The 24,239-nt window shown below is 37.2% G+C and overlaps 1 protein-coding gene and 2 pseudogenes across 1 annotated transcript; 1 reads left to right on the top strand and 2 right to left on the bottom strand.

The window, feature by feature from the left end:
- Window positions 1–8,022: 8,022 nt before the first annotated feature.
- LOC132114021 (max dimerization protein 3-like) lies at window positions 8,023–13,717 on the top strand. Its single transcript, XM_059522136.1, has 6 exons — window positions 8,023–8,222; window positions 8,884–8,986; window positions 9,810–9,839; window positions 10,266–10,380; window positions 11,564–11,729; window positions 12,341–13,717. The coding sequence occupies exons 1-6, from the start codon at window positions 8,153–8,155 to the stop codon at window positions 12,454–12,456; spliced, it is 600 nt and encodes a 199-aa protein (XP_059378119.1). The 5' UTR covers window positions 8,023–8,152; the 3' UTR covers window positions 12,457–13,717.
- Window positions 13,718–14,189: 472 nt separating this feature from the next.
- LOC132114020 (PRELI domain-containing protein 1, mitochondrial-like) lies at window positions 14,190–16,264 on the bottom strand (annotated as a pseudogene).
- Window positions 16,265–22,848: 6,584 nt separating this feature from the next.
- LOC132114347 (neuropeptide Y receptor type 2-like) lies at window positions 22,849–23,961 on the bottom strand (annotated as a pseudogene).
- Window positions 23,962–24,239: the final 278 nt, after the last annotated feature.

Genomic DNA, 24,239 nt, shown 5'->3' with positions numbered 1-24,239 from the left:
TCAACATCTGGAGCGTCTGGGGGTGGTCTTGGGTCGGTTAGGGGCTGAAGGACTAAAAGCCAAGTTAGGAAAGTGTGCCTTCTTTCAACGTGAGGTAAAGTATTTAGGGCATGTGGTGTCGTCTCAAGGTGTGTCCACAGACCCAAGTAAAATTGAAGTGGTAGCTCAGTGGCGCACTCCTACAAGTCTGTCCGAGTTGCGTTCGTTCCTGGGTTTTGCCAGTTATTACCGCCGTTTTGTGGAGGGGTTTGCCAGGTTGGCGGCCCCTCTGCATAAATTGGTGGCCGAACTGGCAGGTGGCAAGACAAAGAAACGTAGGGAGGTGAGTTTTAACGGTGCCTGGGGTGAGATTTGTCAGGATAGTTTTGAAGCCTTAAAGAGGAAACTCACCTCTGCCCCTGTGCTTGCCTACGCAGATTTTACTCTGCCATTTATTCTGGAGGTTGACGCTAGTTTCAGTGGTCTTGGGGCAGTTCTTTCCCAAGAACAGGGAGGAACCGTGCGGCCAATTGCATATGCCAGCCGCAGTCTTAGGCCCACTGAGCGCAATATGAACAACTATAGCTCTATGAAATTAGAGTTCTTGGCGCTCAAGTGGGCCATGGCTGAAAAGTTCCGTGAATATTTGTTGGGGCACAAATGTGTTGTTTTCACCGACAACAATCCCCTTAGCCATCTATCATCGGCAAAGCTTGGGGCGACTGAACAGCGTTGGGCAGCACAACTTGCAGCTTTTGATTTTGAGGTGAGGTATCGATCAGGCAGATGTAATAGAAACGCAGATGCTCTGTCGAGGCAGCACCCACTTGACTCTAGCATGTTAGGGGACTTGCTTCCAGGCACTGCAGTTCCTCGTGCTGTACAGCAGGGGGCTGGTACGCAGGTAGCTGTTCAAGCCACTCAAGCGGTGATCACAGCCCTGCCCAGTTATACCACTGCAGAATTGAGCTCTTTGCAACAGGCAGACCCTGTGATTAAGGAAATTTTGCCCTTTTGGAAGCGAAAGGTGTTCCCTAGAGTGGAAGAACGCAAACGGTTGTCTAGGCTGGGATTGATCCTGCTTCGTCAGTGGGATCGGTTCATTGAGAGAGAGGGTGTATTGTATCGACGAGTGTTTCGCTCTGATGGGGGTGAGGAGTGCTTTCAATTGATTTTACCCACTACCTTAAAATCTGAGGTTTTGAGGCAGCTTCATCAGGAGCATGGGCACCAGGGGAATGAGCGTACCACTGAGTTGGTACAGCAGCGGTGTTATTGGCCTGGAATGTCCTCAGAAGTGGCACGATGGTGCCAGGAGTGTGAAAGGTGCCAAGTTGCTAAGCATGGGGGTCCCACTGCCCGTAGTTGTATGGGCCATTTGTTGGCATCAAGACCTAACGAGATCGTAGCCATTGACTTTACTGTGCTTGAACCCTCTCGTTCAGGAGTTGAAAATGTCATCGTGATGACTGATGTCTTCACGAAGTACACCATGGCTATCCCCACACGGGACCAACGGGCGGAGACTGTGGCCCAGGTTCTTGTGGCCGAGTGGTTTTACAAGTTTGGGGTCCCTGGTCGGATTCATTCCGATCAGGGCCGTAACTTTGAATCCTCTCTCATCCAGCAGCTCTGTCAGTTGTACAAGGTCGAGAAGTCTCGCACTACTCCTTACCATCCGGCTGGTAATGGCCAATGCGAGCGCTTCAATAGGACGTTGCATAGTCTCCTCCGTACATTGCCTGTTTCTCGGAAGAGGGACTGGGTGTCTTGCCTTCCACAAGTACTTTTCTGTTATAACACCACCCCGCATCAGACCACTGGCGAGTCCCCATACTTCCTAATGTTTGGGCAAGAACCACGGCTCCCAGTTGACTTTTTGTTGGGCAGAGTCCAGGAGGTGGGGGTAGGTAATGTTCATGAGTGGGTTGTGGAACATCAAACTAGGCTCCATGTGGCCTTTGAAGGGGCACGTGATCGGCTAAGGGTGGCCGCGGAGAGACGTAAAATACATCATGATCAGAATGTGCGGTGTGTGTCACTTGAGGAGGGCCAGTTGGTTTACCTCCGTGAGTGTGGCATGAGAGGTCGCCATAAGATCCAAGACTTGTGGAGCCCAGTTGTGTATAAAGTAGTGAAGGCACCTGTTGAAGGGGGTTCAGTATATACAATTGCACCGGTTGATGAGTTGGGTAAGGTAAGGCATGTTCATCGCTCTTTGTTGAAGGCTAAGATTTTAGGGGACCGTCCAGTTCCGAGCCCTCGGGATAGGCCTTTGGTGGAGGGGGCGCTGCCTTTAGAGGATGAGCCAGACGAGGGCGATTTGCTACTGTTCGTCCCTGAAACCCCCCAGGCTCAGAGTCCGGCTGTTAGTAATTTAGTCCCTGCAGCTGTCCAAGCTCCCTTGGATATCTTGGACCCTTGCCCCCTGGTGACGGTACCTGGGATACCAGTAGCCCAAGGACAACACCGTTCTGGAGAAATGGGTCTCGCTCCGGGATCTGTTACTGTGTCTGTAGGCCCACCAGGCACTGAGGTAATGGCTTTGCGGAGATCAACGAGACCCAGAGCAGGCCAGCACTCCAATGTCCATCACCTGCCACGGTCAGTGGAGGCGCCTGGTGAGGCTGTGCCCCTAGGTGGGTCTGTCTCTAGTGGGATCTCTGTCATTTACAGGCCTTGGAATTGATAAGTGGGGTTGCCGTATTCTATCGTCGGGGCGACGATACAAAAAGTAGGGGTAGATTGTGGCAGATTAGTCAGATCCTCCCTGTAGTGACGTCATGTTATTGGTAGCCTATCTCCCCGCAGGGAGGTGTGTTTAAATGGCTGTTTGGTGCGGGCCGGAGGTGCGTCATCTGTTCTGTGCCTGCGCTCTTCCTGTTTACCGGCATTCAACAGAGGTCTGTGGTTAAAACACAGCCGTTTGGGCATTTTAACACCGCTTGTGTTATTTCTGTGGGGCTTTGCGTGCACTGGAGAGTCTATTGTAAACAACCGTTACGTGCGGTCTGGCTCGTTACACTGCCTAGTCCCAGCATTCCCGTGTGTTTACCGGTTGAGTGGGGATATCCAATATATGCTGTTTGGCATCTACTTCATTTCTATCCCGTGGATACTGACGTCAGCTCTGCTTTCTGGTGTGGCGAACGGCTGCGTTATTTGGTATGTGTGTTTATATTTCCGATTGCTGTTCATAAACTAGAACTAGTTTACTAATCGTCTTCTTATCTATTAAGGGCTAAGACTGGGCGTGCTGCATTTCCCTACTACATATAGAAGCACGCTGCTGTTTTGTTCCTGCTGGATTTGCTTTCGTTTCTTTTCTGTATATTTTTGCTGTGTGTTTTCATCATTTTGTTCTGGGTGATTTAGCGCGGCCCGATTTTGGAGTTGTTGGTTAAAACCTGCTCCTACTGTGACTGTATTTTGAAGATCTTTTCCTCGTACGTTGGGAAATAACGAGTTCGAGGGCCGCGCTCATTCAGATATTTATTTCTTCATTTGCCCTTTGTGGTGTTTCTCATTTTGGACTGGTTCAGAATGCTGAGATTTTCTCTTGGACATTGTTGTCTTTAAATTTATTTTTCCTTTTCCTTTTGTGTTATTATCTAGCTGTTTAAGCTAGAATTTATTTCTTTTCTTTATGTTGGAAGGGTTTCTTTTGCTCCCCTGCATTTAAGTTTTTATTGATTAATTTTTATTAATTTGATTTATTTTGGTTTGTATTACAATTACAGGAGCTGTGTGTCCGACGGCAGTGAGGCTTTCCTTCACCGTGTGCTGTGTTATGCTGTGTGAGCACCACTGATAAAATCACGGGTATTGGAGAGAGTGTGTGTGTGTGTGTGTGCACTTAGTGTGATTTTCCTCTTTTGCTCCCTCTCTTAGCCCATTTGATGCCAATAGGCCACAGCTCCGAAGTAATTGTGAATCCTTATTGTGGATTGTGATTTCCAGTTTAGTAATTGGCTGGGTGACTATTCCTGCATTTTAAACTTTTGTACTAATAAACAAACTCTATTTTGCTACCCACGTCTCTTGCTCACATTATTCAGTGGAATGCACCTGGGTTCCTTATAACATTTTAAGTGAACTGTGATTCCCTGGTATAGTCCCAGGGTGGCGTAGTCTATTGTATATCTCTTGAGGGTTGAATATCGCCAGCAAAAAGACCACTTGGCCACATAATGTTAAAAGAATCAGTATCTATTTACATTAAGTGCAAGCCTGACTTGTTGTCAGAGACTACACTGTCGCCCACCAACATATGATATCAGTTAAGACTGATAAACGATGTTGGATTAAAGTCATCTGTAGTGGTCTAGTGGTTAAACTCTGTTCTCTTTGGTACATTCGACCCGTGTTCGCGTCCGTTTTTTGCCAAACATTTTTCTACTTTTTCAAAATCTCATATCGTATTGGAAAGGCATTTATTTTCAATAAAAATGAAGGAAATAATTAAAAAGTTGAAAATAAATATTGGTTAGGGTAGGTGTAGGGAGGGCTTTTTTGTCCCAGTAAGGTGGCATCCATTAAAAATGTATAGCTAATTAAAATGATAATTTACACTCACTACGCTATTATTGCGTACTGTTTTATAATGTACTACAATACTGAGATGCAGATAATTGCCACTATTTGAAATAAGTAGTATAAATAGCAGAAAATCTTGCTATTTTAACAATGTAAATATAATATACAGTTCTTTGCACTTATTGTAAATATCATCTATCGCTAAGAAAATATGCAATTTACACCTAGTGCAAATAGACGCTGCCTAAAAGAATACATTGGCGCTCATCACTGAAGACAGCAGAATATCGTCATCATGGATCTCTTGCTATAATACAATACAATACTCCCACCTTGTGGGCTATGTATGGAAGCTCGTTTCCACCACTAAATAAAGAAATTAATTAATTAATTAAGAAAAAAGCAACTTTTTATTTCACAGTTATAAAATGTATATCTCTTATTGTCTATATATCACAATCCTGATAAAAAAAAGTCAGAATGAATGGTAAGAAAATCTGCAAATTAGGCCTACCTTTCTTTAAAAAATAAATAAAAACCATTGTTTTTCATTGTCTAAATATATAATAGATAAATTCAGACGAGCAGTTTGTGATTTTCTGCCTTTATTGAACATTACACTGCATTTGGTCTATTTTTCAACATGATTCAATTAAAACGCTGGAGACCTTACCACACAAGGCTGCATCCAGATATATTCAATAATCCATGAAGCGCTTCCTCCAGTAGCTTTTCTCTCCATGACAACAAAAGCAGACTTTTATTATGTTGTTAGCAGTTAGTAGAGTAGGCACGGAAGAGCTGAGTAAATTTATTCTGATGTCACACAACAGCAATTCGACTAGGAGGAATTGCAATTCAGATATCTCAGACTATAATTGTTACTAGTCGAAGTTTAATTAGAGAAATCTCTAATTACATTTGTGGATGTATGACGCATCTATTGAAGATATCTATAAAGTAATTGAAGATATCTTAAATGGAGTTTTGACTAGTCATAAAGTATTTAGAGATATCTCTAATCCGATTTCTTACTAGTGCAATTATAATTGCAGATATCTCTAATTATCACTGTGACTAGTCAAATTATAATTATGACTATCCGAATTACAACTGTGACTATCCGAAATTATATATATGGATAGTCAAAAAAGGTTTTAAATGCTAAAACGGCTTGCGATATGCGTAGGCCTTATCTTAGTCTTTCACGTAAGGCGTTTTCAGTGTTAATATTTATATGATATGTTTTATTAATATCTTAATTAAATATTTTACTATTTTTATTGTAAATTTTGTGTTAAGTTATTAAGTATGGCTAAATATAGGCTACCTTTTACACATTCTACCTACATGTTTTTTACTGGCATATTTTAGTATTGATGTTTATTATTTTTATTAAACTGTGTATTTTGAACTATAAGTCATGAGAGACTTGAAAATGTTACATGTTTTGTAATGCATCATTAAACGTGTCACAGAGTTAAAGCCCTTTATCATCTCACATGTCAGATTCAAATATTTTGTATTCAGTTCATCTGTTTGCATCTGCACCTTTATTCTAAGCTCAAGTGCACATGATAATAATATCATAGTATTATTATCATGGTGGATTTATTATTGTTTGTCAACTGTTGTATTATTTACAAAATGTTAATGAATCTGTATTTCAACAATTGAAGGCTTATATGCAGTAAATCTGTTTTGTAAAGTTGTCGACCATCAAACATATCCCAACAGAATAGTTCATTTTAATTCCACTATGAATTAAAAAATATATATCTGTATTCAGTAAATTGTTATACTTGTTAAAATACAATTGTTTCAAATATGTTTACATTCTGTACATTTTATGCCTTTTTTTGTTATTTCATGAGAATCAAAAAGTGTCACAAAATAAAAGCCCATATATTATGCGGGCAATTTTCCCCCAAAGATATTGCAGTCACATATAAAAATTAAAAATAAGTGTGAAACCAAAATTTAAAAACGCAAGGAAAAAAATATTGCACAAAATGTAAAAATGAATAGCAAATTATAAAAATAATACGAGTAAATACATTTTTTTGAAACGCATTAAAAAAAAGCATTGCAAAGTCACTGTTATATGTGCCTGGCTGGCCTATGCCTGACTGAAAAGTTTTGTCATGGTTGTTACTGTTAGGAAAGGATAATATAAGTTAAAGTAATATATGCCAGTCACAGTTGTTTAATTCTCTGTAAATTGTTCGTAATTGTTAATGGTCTGTATCTTATTTTTTGTCATGCATTGTTTTTTTTAACAGATTTGCAGCCATGTCTTTTATATACAGTATGTCATTGATAAAGTAGTTGGTTTTTATAAGATTTATCACATTTTGTGTTACTCTGAGATTATAAAATGACAGAGTTAAGCCATTTCACATGAGGAAGAGTGTTGTTTTTCCGAATATCAGCACCATTGCAAATATTTATTGAACTGTAGTATAAAATCAATAAAAGAAGTACATTTTGAGTGAGCATTAAACACAGTAATGTAACTATTTTCAAATTTTGCTCAATTTCTACGAAGCATCTAAACAAAGCCAGAGCAGAAAAGTGTCTAATATGAGCAACACAGCAACCTTTACTACTGGATGAATAGGTTTATGAACGGAATGTTATTGAACAGAAAGATTCCTCCAGTGAGAAAGCCCTCACTCACTCAAGTTAGAAACTGGCCATGCACCTACTGGTTGTTTTACTTTCATATTGCTGCTATATTCAAACTTTATATATTTAAAACATTAATACGGTGTCGGAGAGAGCTCAATGCACTGCAGATTAACATAATGATAATAATAATTATAATTATAAAAACCTTGCAAATAGAAAAAACACCTGCAAATTAAGAAAACAATTTGACAACACATGTGCTGCAAATTCTCACGACACAAAGAAACTAACTTCCCTAAAACATTTCCGAAGTGGTTTGTGCATATTTGCAGTGCGTTTCTATTTTTGTTTGTTTGTTTTGTATTTGCAGCGCGTTTTAAAAAAATAAAAATACTAAAGAAAACATGATTTGTGTGCAAGTCGGATAATTTTGCATTACTTTTTACGTTTTTTTTTCAATTTGATTTTAAAGCTGTTAAAAGTTTTGAGTCATGCTTATTTAAAAAAAATGCGTTATTTAATTTTTTATTTACGCTTATTGTTTTTGATCCGTGCCCATTGTTTCCTAATCTGTAAACTTTGCTTTCATTTTTTTTTTATTCTGTGCAGTATATATTTTACTTGCGTTTTTAAAATTTGGTTTCACGCTTATCATTTTTTATTTCCTTTTTTTTATTTTTTATTTTATCCATGAGTGAAAAAAAATATCCCATACACATTTTGTCCAAGGCCTATCAATTTAAATAATTTGAATTCACTTTACGGGCTTGGATAAAATAAACAACTCAAATACTCAAGTACTGTCCTCCGTTTTTAACGTAAGCTCCCACCAAATACTGAGTTGTTTTGTGTCTGTTGAAGGGAGCGGTCTTGCGCGTGCGCGTGGAGGAGGGCGTGACGCGTCTGACGCGTATGACGTGGCGAGCTGGATCAGCCGAAGTCTCCTCTACACTTCAACAGATCATAGTCGCTCTTGGCGCTTTCAAAATAACACTGTTTGTCAGAAATGGAGGTAAACACATGCAACATTCAAGTGCTTCTGCAGGCAGCTGAGTATCTGGAGCGAAAGGAAAGAGGTATTAGACGCGTTATTTCTTTCACATTGTTTGCATCGAAACCGAAGCCGTTTCGGACAGTCTGCTGTTTTGTGTGGATTTTTTACACGTTCATTAATGTTTGCACTAATAATTTTTTCATGTGGGCACTGGGTGTGTTTTCCTTTTTGTAGATATTTGTTTGTGTGTTTGTAGAGTGGTAAACATCGCTTTTATTGTGGATATTATCGTGTTTGGCTCGTTGACCTACATTTCAGTCCTGTGTTGTACACAAAGGCGCGAAATCGTCACAGATTTGAAAATGTAGCATCGCTGCCCGTTATTCTGCTACAGTTACAGCGGTTCATCAAAGACGTCGTGTGATTACTGGATACATAGTTACAGTGGAAGCTTTGATTTAAAAATCGCCAAATCGTTCGATGGCGCCAAAACCAAAAAGCGGTCTCACATACAGCTGATTTGATGAGACGCTGCTGACACATAGCAAATATGTTCCTGTATCTCATGGAGAACCTTATTATTTGACTTGTGTTTTTAGATTTATAATCGTGCACCAGTCAAATGTCCGATGTTTCTGTAGATGTACAAAATAACTTATTTTTAGTATGTTAAAAAACGATCGTACATGAAAGGAAGTAGGCTTGGCAATTGATCACTCATGTTATGTATTATATATTTTCAGAGGCCGAGCACGGTTATGCCTCAGTGCTTCCATTCTACAGTAAAGGCGTTACAGATAAGAGAAAAAAGCTGAAATCAAAGAGTCCTTCGCCTGGGAACAGCAGGTGAGTGTAAGGTGCACTGACATGATGTCCTCCTCCTCTTTTGTCCATTAGTTTGTTATTGTGCAACTCGTTTCATCTTTTGAAACAGCGATTAAAACATCCCTGGTATTAAGAAAATATTTAATTTTATTCTACAACGATGCTTCGATATAGTTATTTTTTATGCAAATGAGAGAAAGTCAGTTAAGTGTTACTTCTCCCAAAAATGACTCATTATTGAATCATTGAGTCATTATTCACTCACCCTCATGTTGTACCAAACCCATTTGACTTTATTTCTTCTCTGAAACACGAAAGGAGATATTTTGAAAAAAATAATGGACATCACGGTGGTCCAGTTTTTTGTTAATATTATTGTTAAACAAGTTTGGAATGATACAGTTAGTAATAAATCATTATAGAAATTTCTAAGCATTACAACTTTACAGTGTTAAACAGGAAAATATTGTTTAAGTGATGCAAACAAAATTCAATTATGCTCTAAAAAAAGCACTGTAGCAAACTGTACATTTTTCAGTTAAAAGTCAGTTAATTGTTGATACAGTTCACTTTAATAACTGTAAAATTCATCAATTATGGAATGAGTTTCTATAAAGCAGATCAGTTCAGTTCTCGTCAGTAGTGTCTGTGCAGTCAAGTCAAATATTAAGCGCTGAGTTGATTATATTAAGTGCTTTTTAACTGAAGGTCAATATAATCAGATGGTATTGCCTACAAAATGTGTATCCACAGATGTGTATCAAATGCAAATAAATGACTAATATATTTAATATACACAAATCAAATGTTATGGCTAAATAAAGCTATTTGTTCATTGTTTCAGGTCTGTTCACAATGAGTTGGAGAAACACAGGTAACCAAGACTTATTTAGCATTCTGTCCTTCAATTCAGCAATATTGAAATTGTGCTGTTGTTCTAAATAATAGTACAGTTTCAGGAATTCAGTCCCGTCAGTGTGGGAGTGGGATATTGCTTTTTGCAACAGTTCAATGAACAGTTGCTATTGAGTAACTTTAATTTCAGACAGATTTAGCCAAATTTAAAAAGCAACAAACTTTAAAATGCTGTGCTCACACATACTCTGGTCTGTAATGCATGAACCCTGACAACATACAAATAGTGAAAAGTCCCAGTGCTATTGGAACGATGTTTCAATTATCAAATTTGGGTTGTATAATACATTATATTTAAAATTAAAGCTGAGGTGAAATGAGATGTGTCTTTTGTGGTTTTGCATATGTTTAAGTGTTATGTTGCTGCATGTGTTTGTGGTTGTAGGAGAGCTCAGTTAAAACATTGTTTGGAGCAGCTGAAGCAGCAGGTTCCTCTGTCCTCAGATTCAGCTCGAAACACAACCCTCAGTCTGCTCAGACAAGCACAGCTGCACATCAAGGTGAGACACCTTGACCATACTACCAAAATATCAACAGTGATGATATAAAGAAATGGAGAGAAACCGATTAGTTTCTTGTTTGTTAGGCTATAGGATAAAAAAAAATATTTCAACATTTATCCAACAATTCAAAAATTATATATTGTCTGTAAAGTATCAAATAAATAAATAAATAAACAAACTGTGAAAACAATGCCATTATAGTCCACATTCCAATGTTGCACTCAAGAATAGGTTGTGAAACACCGGCTGACCGCAGTATTTTTTGTGTTTTAAAGTAAATATCTGGCAGCAAATGCCATGTACAGCTCATCAAGGATCTTAGGTTTTGTCACCCTAAAAATGTTTAAACAAATTAACTGCATAATTTGTGTATTTTGACCTTTTGAATTTCTGTTTTTAGGCCAAAAAAGAAAGTTGAGAACTTGAGACATCAAATATAATTTCAACAATTTAGTATGTAAATGATGATTGATAGTGAAATAAATGATAAATGTTAATATAATTTAGGGATTTTAGTGGATCTGATTAAAAAGTGCATACAGTGGCCTTTCTGGTGGAACATCCCTGAACATCAGTCAACCCAGTCAACGGCAGCTTTATGAAACTGATGATGAGCATAGGCAACAGACATAAAGTTCAATTAATCTCTTCTATTCCCAACATGCATTCAATGCTGTTTCATTTTATTAATGTAAGGAAAAGTTACATCTTTAGAAGTTTGATGGATTTGATTTACTCGCTGAGTTACTCTGTGAGTTTTGCTTCTATTTCTGTGTCAAGCTTAAATCACATAAAACATTCATGTAACACATCTCATTTGTGGATGAATGGCTGTTTGATTTAATAATGTTTATTAAAAAGCTGTAGCTATGAGTACTGTTGTTTCCTTCATACACAAGTGGCAGCCTTGCATGCAGTTCTTGAAGCAGCCACAAGATGCCACTATTTATTGGTGCATTGCTATTCCAAGGCTGATGTCCATTTTTAGAAAAATGCTTAAATATTAAATTCACGACACAAATGTTGGTGTTATACCATGCAACAGAACATTTACTGTAAATGGTTTTAGGGTTTTGATCTGCCAGCAAAGAAAGGAGCTAACCTAATTAATGACTTAAAAAGTCGTTCTGATCCTGGTGATTCAGAAGGTTTGAAGGTGGATCTTCATGTGCGCTTGTAGAAGCTGCAGAAACAGGACGAGCATGCAGAGCTGCTGAAGGACCGTCTGCGCTGGGAGCAGAGAGAACTGCGCACACGGCTGGAGAAACTGCAGGGCGGTTCAGAGAGGATGCGTAACGACAGCCTTGGCTCAACTGTGTCCTCCGAGAGATCCGACTCTGAGAGAGGTGATCATCAGACGGCCGAGATGATAATATTCTTAACTAGCGTTAGAGTTTCCAAAGTAACAAAATACAGATTTATATTGTTATTATGACCAGTGACTAACTTAGCTAAAAAGTGCATCCTGAAAGAGTTCACAGCACATGTATGGATGACACTTGTTGCTGCTTTTCTTACATCATCTCATCTACTCCAACTCACCGATTTCTAAAAAATAACTTTTTACATAGTAAGTAATATTTCAAGATGAAGCCGTACTGAACTGAAGCAATTTAAGTTAAATATAATATATCGGGCTACTGAAGAATGAGTATTGTACATCTCAGTCATCACTGTATTGCATTATATGCAAAAACTACTAAGCTTTGATCATAAAATTTAGCATTTAATTATCAACACATTTAGATTATTGGGAAATACAGAGTGATAACTGTTATTCATATACATATTACTTATTTACAAGCTATCAGAATTTAATCTTTTTTTTTTTTTGCCGTTATAAATATAAGCAACTACATTAGGTTTACTGAAGGTTCAATAAACTGTTCAAATGTGTGTGTGTGTTTTTTTTTAAAAGATTTAAGAGTTGTTGATCATATTTGCTTGAACATTGCAGAGGACGTTGAGATTGATGTGGAGAGCATGGTGTGGACTCTGGAGTCAGATGGACTGGGCTCATCACGTGCTGGGATGGACCACAGCTACTCTACCTCTGATTACAACTGGTCATGACCATCCCAGATCTACCAATTACACGGACGCTATTAAGTGGATGAGGGACTGAGGAAAATATTTGATGGGCTTTTCCATCATCACCCCAGAACAGCCTTATGTTGCTGCAATTCTGAAAACATCCGCCGCAAACAAGGGCTAAGCATGACTGGAATTTATTTAGTGTAGTGTATTCTTTACACTAATGGCATTATGGTGCTCTAGTATGCTATACACTCGTGAGATTCAAGTGTAACAAGTTTTTTTGATGCTTTATGTCCACAGAATGATTTTAATTGTTTTGTCTGAATTAGTTATGATCACATTGTACCCGCTAGTTGTCTTCAGCTAATGAGCTTAACTTTAGGGTCAGCCTGCAGTACACATTGGCTTGCACTTAAATGTTTAATATCCAGCTTATTTTATTTCTGTTTTCAAAGTCAAGTTTTGATACGTTGCACAAAGCATACGCATGAGCACTTGTGATGTCTCTTTAGATGTGTGGTGTTCCTTTCAGGATTGCTGATGTGTGAAATTGCAGATCATGTCGATGCATCTTTTTTCACTTTAATTTTTTTTTCTATTTGAAAAAAAAACAAAAAACGGGAGGCTAATTCAAAGGTTGTGATGCAATTCATAGGGAAAGACTTCTTTCCTTTACAGCCATGCATTTATTATTTGCTACTGGGTAAAGGTACAGTTGGGTTTGAATGATGGTTGTTGAACTATCTGTATCATCTTGATGTTTAATTTTTATTTACTTTCTACTGTTTTGATTCGGTCCTGTGCTTTGGTTCACTCCAGAGAATCAATTCAAACACCCAAACAATAAGCTATTATGTTGAGCCCTAACAAGCCTGAAAAACAGGAAAAAAAAAATATTTTTTTGTACAGTGGATTTTCATCCATTATCCCTTAAGAAATGTTAGTCTGCTCATGTTTTAATGCATACCTTTAAACTGCAATTCAGTTTGTTGGTAGTATTGAAAAATACACGGGCTGTATTTCCAAACTGTTCAGTATCTGCTCATATCAATCATTTATGCAAACGATTATGAACATGCCTTTGCTTTCAGATGTTTGTACAGTAATTGTGTTAATGTACACAACAAAATGTACATTGTATATACAGTTCTGAACACCAAATGCCTTATGAACTATTTGTATGTCATTGGACCAGGAACACCTTTGTATTTATGTCTCTCCTTGTACTTATATGTAGCATTTTATTATTTTTTACCGACATAAGCCTTTTGTACAAATAAATATTTTATGTATTTAATTTGACTTGTCACTATGATTTTGTATACTGTAAGTTATTCATTTGAAACTGGGATCTTGATTGGATTACATTAGTCTGCATTTCCACCTACTTATCAGACCCTGATATGCCATTAAATTATAAAAAGTGATCACAGTATGTCAGATAGAAAATATTTATTGGTAATACCTCTTGATCACAAATGAGCTATAAAACATTATGCAAGCTATCTTACTGTTTCACTAAACAAATGCGTTTCTTCTCAGACACCCAACATCTAACATGTTTTGACAACTTTCACACTTGTAATCAGACATTGCCATCCATCCGGTGCAATACTTTGCTCTCACGTGCCAAAGATCAGACGCTTCTGCAGAAATCTAGATATCACGCTGGCAATGACTGCTGGAACAGTGGACCCATCAATGCAGACAGAACTTCAATTTGAAGAAACTAATCACATTGCTGAACAAGGCAGACCTCATTTTGTTTGAAATACATCAACAAAATCAGATAAATTAAGAAATTAATTTCGCAATCAAAAAAATGCAAACATCTCATGTATAATCAGGAGCAGGTGGAGGATGCTGCCTTTATTAAATCCGGTTTACTGGAGAATTTCATTCGAAGAGCTCATGGGCTTTACGAAACGCATTCTGAGAATCCAGACAGGCATGATTTAAAAATCTCAGTTCCTGGCTAAATGTATCTCACATCCACACGTGTGCCTAGTGTGAAGGAGTAGCACGGAGTCTGGACACCACGTCACCTCCAGACGTGTGTCCTCATCATACATACTGCTTCTTTTGCGCTTGTGAGGCTAAATCTTTAGCCTTCTCTTTGGCAGCGAGGGCGGTCTCACGTGCCTTCACAGTTGCGGTTTCTGCCAGCGTCCGTGTGGGCAGTTCACCTGTGCGGTAATGAGATCCAGCTTAGCCAACCATGTTTACAATCCAAACTAATTAAACCATTAAGCAATTACTGCATGGTTGAACTCTAGCTGGCATCCTACCTTGCATCTTGGCCAGGACGTACTCAAAACACTTCATACTTCATGGTCTGTGTAACGTTGCTCTTAAACTGGGCAAGACCAAATTCCTGAAAATGGGATGGAGAGGAAATTGAAAAACACTCTTTCCTGCCAAGTGTTATGAGGTAATTTAACTGTAGACTAAACAACTGTTAGCTATAAACACCATGAATGATGCATGTCTACTGCATCAACCCGAAGATCCAGGCTGTAGAATGTTACTCAGATGCATTTAAACAGATCACATACACTACTGTAATAAAACTTTCTCTGATATCAACCATGTTTCGTTTAGACGTCCTGTCACCCGCTGACCTGAATCGCTCTAGAGAGGCCGTACAGTTTGGAGGAAATCCAGGCCTCTCTCTTGATCTCGGTCCAGCTGTTGTTGTCGGGGTTCACTCTGTACACACAGCGCTCTTCACAACTCTACAGACAGAGAACACATAGTTAACCTCTTGTAGTTTGTGTCTAGTCAGGCCAGCTGATATTAAATCATAGTCAATGAAATCATACTAAATAACTATATTATGGAAGTAAAATTAAGTGTTTTTAAATGTTAAATTGCACTAAATTAAAAAATGAAAATGTGTGTGAAATGTTTTGAATTTAAATATTCACAACTAAAATATACAATCATGTTGAATTTCAGCCCCGAAATTACAATGCATTCAAACGCAAGCACCGTTAATGCAATGCATTTTTGGTTTCAATTAGTGCAATCCACATGCTTTTTTGCTTAAATACATTTGTGATTTTTGAATTACCTGTTAATTCTTAATAAAAGCAAATTAAGTGCTTTTTGTCAATTCTGGTCCTAATTTTATATATATATATATATATATATATATATATATATATATATATATATATAAATCCTTTTCTATTGATTTTGGGTTGTAATAAGACTCTGACATGCTCTTGTCAGCTCTGAGACAGGGCGAGGGATCACTATCACACGAGTGTGGCTGATGTTCCAGGTGAGAGAGGTCATGGTCCTGCCCTCAGGATCCACTACAGAGTCCTCAATGATGTAAGCCTTCTGTGCCAATTCTTCAACTTCCCCGCCCAGCGAGGAGCTCTGCTGGTTTTAGTCAGGAGATGTCTGGAGATCAGACAGTTGTCTGGAGTGACTTCCTGAAATATGATGTCTTCAGTTAAAATGTGTTTACTGAGGAATAATAATACAGAAATGATAAGAAATCAAATATACTGTGGTTATAAAACTAAAAATATAAGACAACAATAGGAAATCTAGGCCTACATAGACTGCAGGAGTTGTATGAGGGCATCTTATAAGGAGACAGATATGTGTATTTGCAGTACCTGTAGGGGTTGGGGTATCTCTGCCAGAATGCTCAAAACACTTGGTCCCATGAGCTCTTCAGAGAGCCTGCGCAGCTGAAATACTTCACCATTGTTCCCTCTCAAACCGACTGTGCTAAGAACTGCAACAAAGCACAAACACAGCAACTAGTTAATAACTGAAGATTACTAGCTAAACTAAATAACATCATTAAAACAGGCATGAGGAAAGCCTTAATTATGATGTGATGAAAAAAAGAGTGAGTTTAAATGAGTACGTTCGACTTTGGCTATGACAGACAGACCAGACGCACGAGCTGCACTCCTACACCTGTCAGCTGACTTGGAATGTAAGGTGCCCAAAATCTTTTGCAGGTTATTTTATACTTTGATATCCAAGAATGCTGTCTACGTAGGATTTTCAGATTAGAATGTTAACAAAAGTGGTTTGGAAACCAGTCGAGTTGGTTTCGTGGAGATCCAGATAAGGAAATCATTCTGTTGATACCATAACGACGGAGACATAAGCCATCTAGAAAACAAGCTCTCTATGTGTTGAGACTATGGTAGGCAAGTGACTGGTTTCTGATGCTATTAGGTAAACGCATTACTCACTTGTGGTGACGTTACATATCTATGGGTTTGTCGATGTGGCTTCAAATGTGGTAGATGTATTTGCAATAATATTTGATTAATATTAAATTAATTCGATTAATATTTAATTAATAGATTTGATTGATTACAATTTTCTTTTACATTTTCCCATAAAAAAACAATAATAATAATAATAATAATAATTATATATATATATATATATATATATATATATATAATTATTATTATTATTATTATTGTTTTTTTATGGGAAAATTTAAAAGAAAATTTCTAATCGAATGCTTTATAATAATAATAATAATAATAATTATATATATATATATATATATATATATATATATATATATATATATATATATATATATATATATATATATATATATATATATATAATTATTATTATTATTATTATTATTATAAAGCATTCGATACTGTAGGCCACACTTTTTTATTTGAAGTTCTTGATTTCTTTGGTTTTGGCAACAATTTTATCCGTTAATTTCGATCTAATAATTGCAATAGCTCTGTTAAATTACAACTCTTACCAATTGTTGGTACCCTTGGTAAATATGATTTAAAAAAGTCAGTGAAAATAAATTTGTTAATTGTTAATCCTATTGATCTTTTATTTTTTAAATGTACAAAAATGTAACCTTTCATTGAAGAACAAGAATTTAAAATGAGGGGAAATCTCATTACGAAATAAATGTTTTTCTCTAATTGCACGTTGGTCATAATTAATGGTACCCTTTTATTCAATCATTTTTGCATCAACCTTTTGCTAAGATAACAGATTCTTCTCCTGCAATGCCTGATGTGATTGGAGAACATCTGATAAGAGATTAGAGACCATTTCTTTATCCAGAATCCCTTCAGACCTCTCAGATTTCATTATATGGGTTACTCATTACTGTATAAACTTGTTAAATCATCTAAACCAACATGTATGTTAGACCCTATACCATCTAAGTTCCTAAAAGAGGTGCTTCCAGAAGTCATAGATCCTCTTCTGACTATTATTAATTCCTCATTGTCATTAGGATATGTCCCCAAAACCTTCAAACTGGCTTTTATTAAGCCTTTCATTAAAAAACCACAACTTGACCCCAAAGAACTAGTTAATTATAGACCAATCTCGACTATCCCTTTTCTGTCCAAGATACTAGAAAAGGTAGTCTCCTCAAAATGATATTCCTTCTTAGAGAAAAATGTTATCTGTGAGAATTTCCAGTCAGGATTTAGACCGTATCATAGTACTGAGACTGCTCTCTTAGATGGCTTAGAGTTACAAATGACCTGCTCTTATCATCTGATCGTGGTTGTATCTCTCTATTAGTGCTATTGGATCTTAGTGCTGCATTTGACACTATTGACCACAACATTCTTTTGCATAGACTAGAACACTTTGTTGGCATTAATGGAAATGCATTCGCATGTTTTAAATCATACTTATGTGACCGCCATCAATTCGTAGCAGTGAATGAAGAGCTATCATCACAAGTGCAGTATGGAGTACCTCAAGGCTCAGTACTAGGGCCATTACTCTTCACGCTTTACATGTTACCCTTGGGAGATATCATCAGGAAACATGGTGTTAGCTTTCACTGTTATGCTGATGATACTCAGCTCTATATTTCTTCACGGCCCGGCGAAACATACCAATTGGAAAAACTAATGGAATGCATAGTCAATATAAAAAACTGGATGACGACTCTGTATGTAATAACCTAGAACACTGTCTAAGACTCGATGGCTACTCTGTCAATTCTTCATCATCAGTTAGGAACCTAGGTCAAGTCAAGTGACCTAGGTCCTAGGTCACCCCCCCCCCCCCCCCCAACTGAGCCTGGTTTCTCCCAAGGCTTTTTTCTCCATTCTGTCACTGATGGAGTTTTGGTTACTTGCCGCTGTCGCCTCTGGCTTGCTTAGTTGGGGTCACTTTATTTACAGCGATATCACTGACTTGATTGCAAATGAATGCACAGACACTATTTAAACTGAACAGAGATGACATCACTGAATTCAATGATGAACTGCCTTTAACTGTCATTTTGCATTATTGACACACTGTTTTCCTAATCAATGTTGTTTAGTTGCTTTGACGCAATGTATTTTGTTTAAAGCGCAATATAAATAAAGATGACTTGACTTGACTCCTGTGTGCACCAATACATAGCCTACAGGAGACTATTGCAATTGAATTAGTTGTAGTATATATATATATATATATATACTATATATGTGTATATATATATATATATATATATATATATATATATATATATATATATATATATAAATTAATAAGGCTACACATTTATTAACATTACATTCAATTTGTGAATTTAAAAATGAATAATACACATATTTGGATCAAATAGACAATGATCTACTGTAACCTATTTATATTCACTGTAGGCCTTCATATAAGATATGGTTTTCAATATCTATAGCCACTGCGGTGTAAACAAGTCTATAAACCTTCAGGTTTTGATAAAACATTTCAAGAATGGTCTCTCATTAGCCACATTTTTAATTTGTTTTGAATTTTATGGGAACATTTAACCACATTGGCCTACTGGATAAAAAGATGTAATTTGTTATTTTATTTAGTGTAGATCATAGTGTTAGATACAAAATAATTTCTGCATGAAATAAATCCTAAATTCCTGAATTGGAAATTTGGCTTTGAAATACATAAAATAATAAATAAAAGAGAGGAAAACTTACTTTATGTGTGTGCTTTGTTTGTAAAATTATTATGCAATTTAGCCTATGTTTTGTTACTTTCTTTCTAGATGATTCCTTCTGATTCATTCTGGGGAAAATACCTTCTGCCCAATAGAGGGCAGAAATTGATTAGATTTGTTCCAAGTCTCACACGGTAATAGTTCATTGCTGTTTTAAGAACAAATTTAGTCATTTAGTTTAATATTTTCTCTCCTGAAGAAATAGCTTTTTAACTGCCTATTTTTTCAAGAAAACACTCAATCATTGGATGTATTGTTTTGTTTTCATAATCACTTCAGCAGACCATTTTAAATCTTTTTTTTGTTTTATCTTGTGTTGCCATCGTTTTGTCTTAAACTAAAGTTTTCAGATTTGATAAGGCAATATTAACATATAAAAACAATATGCAGATGTATAGTATTATTTTTCTTCTACCTCCATCCCTCACATTTTAATTTTCTCACACATCCTATTTTTTTTAGTTCCTCTTACTGCCACCACAGTGTTCCAATAAATCATACAAGAACACAATTCCATAGATTACATAAGTTCTTTTGCATACAAAGTACATTAGAACCTTCACACTCCTTACAATATAAATACAATCAATAGCATAAAGCAATTTATTTACTTGATGTATTGGCCCTAAGCAAATTTCCACAAAACAACACATGACAGACATTTTCATTTTTGACAAATCACAAAATCAAATTCATCCAAGTCACAATTTATTTGAATATTTAAACTCACAACAAAACTGTTAATTTAACTGAATAACAAAGAAATTCATTAGTTAAATGTTCAGATGGAGAGTTCACTGATCGCATATCAATGCTTGGAGTGTTTTTCAAAAGGTTATATTCAAAATGCTATTATGCTAGTCATGCCATTTATGCAGTATATAGTATGAGTGCATCTCAATCAGCTTTCTAGTTCACTAGTTAGGGCACTGATCAGGAAGGGTTGCCTCAATTGTATAATCCTTCCAGTGCAATAACATGTTCGTTCCCTAAAACACTTGAACGAGCTGTGTTCAACCAAGTCTCTACATTTCTTACACACAACAACCTCCTTGACAGCAACGAATCTGGCTTCAGAAGTGGACATTCAACTGAGACTGCCTTGCTCTCAGTTGTTGAAGCTCTAAGACTGGCAAGAGCGGAATCAAAATCTTCAATACTAATCCTGCTTGATCTGTCCGCTGCTTTTGACATGGTTAACCACCAGATCCTCCTCTCAACCCTACTGGCAAAGGGCATCTCAGGAACCACACTTCAATGGTTTGAGTCTTACCTATCAGATAGGTCCTTCAAAGTATCTTGGAGAGGTGAGGTGTCCAAGTCACAACTTCTAGCTACTGGGGTGCCTCAGGGCTCAGTTCTTGGACCACTTCTCTTCTCTGTCTACATGACATCATTAGGTCATTCAGAAACATGGCTTTTCATACCACTGCTATGCTGATGACACTCAACTCTACCTCTCATTCCATCCTGATGATCCGACGGTAGCTACTCGCATCTCAGCTTGTCTAACAGACATTTCTTCCTGGATGATGGACCATCACCCTCAACTCAACCTTGCCAAGACAGAACTGCTTGTTATTCCAGCAAACCCATCGGTTCATCAAGATTTCACCATCAAGCACATCAACCATAACACCTTCAAAAATAGCCAGAAGCCTTGGAGTTATTATTGATGATCAGCTAACTTTCTCAGACCACATTTCTAAAACTATCTGGTCCTGCAGATTTGCTTTATTCAACATCAAGAAGATCAAGCCATTTCTTTCGGAACATGCTGCACAACTCCTCAAGCTCTTGTTCTGTCCAGGCTGGATTATTGCAATGCCCTCTTGGCAGGTCTTCCAGCCAGTTCTATCAAACCTTTACAATTAATCCAGAACGCGGCAGCAAGATTCATTTTAAATGAGCCAAAAAGAATACACGTCACACCTCTGTTTATCAATTTGCACTGGCAACCAATAGCTGCTCGCATAAAATTCAAGGGATTGATGTTTGCCTACAAAACTACCACTGGCTCTGCACGCATTTACCTGAATTTGTTATTTCAGATTTATGTGCCCTCTAGAAGCTTGCGTTCTGAAAGCGAACATTGCTTGATTGTGCCATCCCAAAGAAGCACAAAGTCACTTTTACGGACTTTTAAATAAATGTTCCCTCCTGGTGGAATGACCTCCCCAACTCAATCCGAGCAGCTGAGTCCTTAGCCATCTTCAAGAATCGGCTTAAAACCCATCTCTTCCATCTTTATTTAACACTCACTATTCTAATTCTATTCTTAAAAAAAATCAAACTACCTTTCTAATCTTTTTGTATTCTATTTTCTTTTCATTTATTATGCAATTGTGTGTGTGTGTATATATATGTTTATGTGTGTGTGTGTGTGAAAAGACTTCTTACACTAGCTTGCTCTATTCTTTTTTTATTCTGTTTTCTTTTTATTTATTATATTATTTAAAAGCCCATGCAAAGTTTACTGTGTTTAGCTAACTGAGACTTGTTATAGCACTTATATATCATTGCTCTTTTTGTTGTTTTTGATTGCTTCCACTGTCCTCATTTGTAAGTCGCTTTGGATAAAAGCGTCTGCTAAATGAATAAATGTAAATGTACATTTATGGCTCAGGTGATTGACTCAAAAAGTTCTGTTAAATTATGTACTTCCAGTGGGTAAGCAAATGCTGTATGGGAATGCTAACCAATAGCTTTCTCCAAATCCTAACATTAATATAGATTTATCAATCACATGCCATTTACAGCTTAGATAATTGGCTCAAAATGTTTCCAGAGCTTAAAGCCTATCAGCGGCATCCAGGCTGTCTCCTGACATTATCAATAAGAGATTTGAACAAGCTTGGATGATGATAAATGTAAACCTCTTGTGGAATTAAACTTGCACAAAAAAAAATGAAGTCATAAGACAACAATGTAGCTTGATACTGTTTGAATTTTTCATTGTTGCGTAAAGCAAAATGACTAGGCCACAACTTGTAGATCATAAATGGAGCAACATATTTTGAGACAAAATAAATAATAATTTTTTTTTTTTAATTAAGCCTCACCAGCATGAGGCAAAATACACTTAGTACTGATACAAATACTAATATTAATATATTTTCATTTAACTAAGTTCATACTTCATACAGTCACTTCAGCGAAGTTTGTCTTTTTTTTTTTTGATAAATAAAATCTATTTTGTTTTGCTCAATAAATGTCAGTCAGTTTAATATATTCATAAATATATTAAATATTATAAATTATTATATAATTGTTTCATTATAAAATGGTGATTACCAAACCATGTCATGTCAACAAAGGGAAAAGTCAGCCATCTATTTATTATCTAACCCAAATTATTAAATTATTATTTTACACCAATGCACATTTAGCTCCATTGTACCTTAACATTTGTACTGAAGGATCCTCCAGACTGGAAGACTCCGTTTTCATGATTAGACAGCATTTGCAGGCTGACCGTCATTGTACCCGTTCACAATCATACCTCTCAGAGATCGAGTCCTGAAGGACCCATCAGGATAGATGCTGTCTGGTTTGTGTTCACAGCGGAAGAACATGAGAAAGCCATTCCTGTAATTTTGGTTCATCCAGCCATTGAGCAATGGGTTGACAAAAGTCGAGCACATCGCCATGATGTGAAACAAGGTGTAAATGAGTTTATATTCTTTGAACTTGAGAATCAAGTTGAGATCGCTAGCCAGCTGAAATATGTGTAAGGGAAGCCAGCAAACAGCGAAGACCATAACCACGTGGTCTTCTTCCGACGGCTGATGCCATCACCGCGGTTTGAAGGGCTGACGTGGTTCTTCAGTTTGATCCAAATACACACGTAAGCGTAGCTGATGATTGCCAGAGGTACAACATACTGTAGGAGAATCATTGATAAACTGTAGATGGTGGCATCCTGATTGGTGCCGTTAGGCCATTTCTCTGAGCAAACTGCGATCCGCAAATCAATGTAGGGGATTTCCTTGTAGTGATACTCGGAAAATAGCCAGTGGGCCAGCCAGTATGGCGGCAAACACCCAGGTCAGGCCAATGATGATGAAGCTGGTGCACCTACTGCGGCGCTGGCCAAGATGGAAGACGATACATCTGTAGCGCTCTAGAGTGATGACCATTAGGGTGAGAATGGACACGTGGACACTGAGAGCTTGTCCGTAAGGCACCATATGACACATCAATGCTCCAAATTTCCCTTTGTCCAACAAAGTGTAAACTAGTGTGAAAGGCAAACACATTGTGTCCACCATCAGGTCAGCCAAGGCCAAGTTTGCAATGAAGTACTTGGTGACCGTGTGCATGTTTCTGTACAGAATAATCATGTAAATGACCAGGGTGTTACCCACCATTCCTAGAAGGATTATGAGTGAATACGCTAAGATGAGAGATATTTGGACACTCAGGTGCTTGGTGATGTCATCCACAAAAGCTGGTTTGTAAGTGTTCATGCTATCATTTCCCAGGCTGGTCTCTTGACATCTATCAAAGGCCGTGTCCTCCGTTCCATTGGTTAGATCTGATTGGCCCATATTAACCAAGGACATAATATATCAACCTGTCAAACAGACGAGAACATTGTTGCTTCTTACAGTACAAACAGTAGATACAGCTATTTTATTCAAAAATATTCAAAAGATGAATGCCATATGCATCCAGTGATTAGAATGTACTGTACCTCTTCCATGAAGAACATGTTTTTGATTTCTGAATTACAATTGTAATATAATTACAATACCACAAGAAAATGCATTACATTTTGTTGAGGCCATATGAAAATCGTTGTAATTTCCATGCAACATCCAAGTGTAAATGATGTTAGAGG

Source organism: Carassius carassius, chromosome 33, assembly GCF_963082965.1.
Source record: "Carassius carassius chromosome 33, fCarCar2.1, whole genome shotgun sequence".
In the NCBI taxonomy this organism is placed as follows: Eukaryota; Metazoa; Chordata; class Actinopteri; order Cypriniformes; family Cyprinidae; genus Carassius; species Carassius carassius.
This window is presented reverse-complemented; position numbering and strand designations above follow the sequence as displayed.

Excerpts from the sequence above, each read along its gene's own strand:
- LOC132114021 (XM_059522136.1), top strand. The coding sequence starts at position 8,153 with ATGGAGGTAAACACATGCAACATTCAAGTGCTTCTGCAGGCAGCTGAG. Across the intron at positions 8,223-8,883 it reads TCTGGAGCGAAAGGAAAGAG|AGGCCGAGCACGGTTATGCC; the intron begins GTATTAGACGCG and ends ATATATTTTCAG. Across the intron at positions 10,381-11,563 it reads AAGCACAGCTGCACATCAAG|AAGCTGCAGAAACAGGACGA; the intron begins GTGAGACACCTT and ends GTGCGCTTGTAG.